Genomic DNA, 1,635 nt, shown 5'->3' with positions numbered 1-1,635 from the left:
TCTTTCATATAACCTGGCTGATTTTTCAAGAGTTCATTCATATTCAGAGAAATTGCAGTGTATAATCCTTGACTAGATTGGCTGATCATAAGATTCTTCTCTTTATCTTGTTCTTTATCTCTCTCTTTGTTTTTGTTCTTTGATTCCTTCATCATCTTCATCTTCTTCTTATTATTTTCTCTTCATTCAGCATCTGCTAGGTGAGGGTTCTTGAGCCAGCAGACATCAGCAATGTGACCAGTTCATTCACAGTAGTAGCACTGGTGGCTATCCCATTGATTGGTATGACCACCAGCGGTGATAGCGGCAGCGGTGGTGATGGTGGTGATGGCATGGGCAGCAAGCTGGTTCATCAAATCATCTAGTTTCAGGTTCTTGATAGGGCCTTGCCTAGTAGCATAGACTTCATCCTAATAAATTCCTGTTGTCAATCCCCCAATCTCAGTATAAAGAGGTCATGGTAGGTACTCTCAGCCCAGATTTCATCTAAAGATACAAGTTTTGTCTTCAATTTCTGGAAGGTTGCAAGATAGGTGTGGAAATCATCATTTCACAGGTGTAGATTCCTGATCTTCTTGGTGGTAAAGAGGTGTTCCTCTGCATGGGATATTGCATATCATTGGGCAAGGTTCTCCCGTAGAATGGTGGCAAGATAGGTGTCATTTAGAGGTCCTGGGGAATCGTGTACAGTGACATTCAAAGATTGAAAGATTCAGATGTAAAGAAGCTCATTTTTCTTGTTCCAAAGCTTCATATTCAGAGACACTGTGGTAGGAGGCACTGTTTCTTCCTTGATGAGAACATCTTTTGTCTGAATATGATGAGCATCTGCTAGAATAGAGCTCTTCCATTCCAGATAGTTGTTAGATTCAGTGAGAACAACTGCATGCCTCCCCTCCAACTTGGCTTTGACATCCTCGCGAATTCATCAATCTCATTCTTGATAGAGTCCTCAGTAGCAGGTGATAGAGATAGCTTCTCCACACACATCTTCATCTACTCATCCTGCATTCTCATATATTCCATCATCATCTGTATCAAGGTATCGGTTGTTGTTGGGACCGGTGGCCCAGGGGTAGTGATAGATTTGTATTTGATATCATCATTGCTAGCTGGGGTATCCATCCCCATGGTAGCTCGAGTTTTAGGAGGCATTCTCCCCTCTATATCAATCAATTTTTAATCTTTTCCTGTGATCAAAGCTCTTCTAGTCTTCGTCAGGATCCCTTCTGCTGATCAGTGTAGCAGTTCATGAGATGTTAGATGGGCAGTGGAAGGTTTAATAAAAAAACAAGCAATCCAGGTCATAACCTGTGGGACGTCTACGCTGTAAGTGGTTGTATTAGCATGTCGGCAGCTGAGGCATAGTGAGAGTAAATGGAGTAATCAATATACTGCTAATGATAAAATCTTGTTCACAGAACATTCTTGTGAGATTCTCTCATATAACATATATCACTCACCAGCGTGCCTAAGTCCTTTACTTACTCTCAACTCATCTTCGTTTAAACTGCTCTTTGTATCATCAAGCTCTTATAAGGTTGTGAGTCGTCTTAAATCAACTTCATAGATATACGAATTCAGTGAATCGACCCTCACTGGCATTTCGTCTCGGCCTTAGTTCTGATTGTTATC

General features: G+C 41.2%; 1 protein-coding gene across 1 annotated transcript; it reads right to left on the bottom strand.

Annotated features, from left to right (window-relative positions):
- Nucleotides 1-242: 242 nt before the first annotated feature.
- On the bottom strand, nucleotides 243-410 carry HCAG_09192 (predicted protein; the record flags this gene model as incomplete). The annotated part of the gene is made up of 1 exon (XM_001535843.1): nucleotides 243-410. A coding segment is annotated over one exon (168 nt), but the record flags the coding sequence as incomplete, so codon positions are not given.
- Between the last annotated feature and the right edge of the window lie 1,225 nt (nucleotides 411-1,635).

This window comes from Histoplasma capsulatum, genomic scaffold, assembly GCF_000149585.1.
Source record: "Histoplasma capsulatum NAm1 scaffold_50 genomic scaffold, whole genome shotgun sequence".
In the NCBI taxonomy this organism is placed as follows: domain Eukaryota; kingdom Fungi; phylum Ascomycota; class Eurotiomycetes; order Onygenales; family Ajellomycetaceae; genus Histoplasma; species Histoplasma mississippiense.
This window is presented reverse-complemented; position numbering and strand designations above follow the sequence as displayed.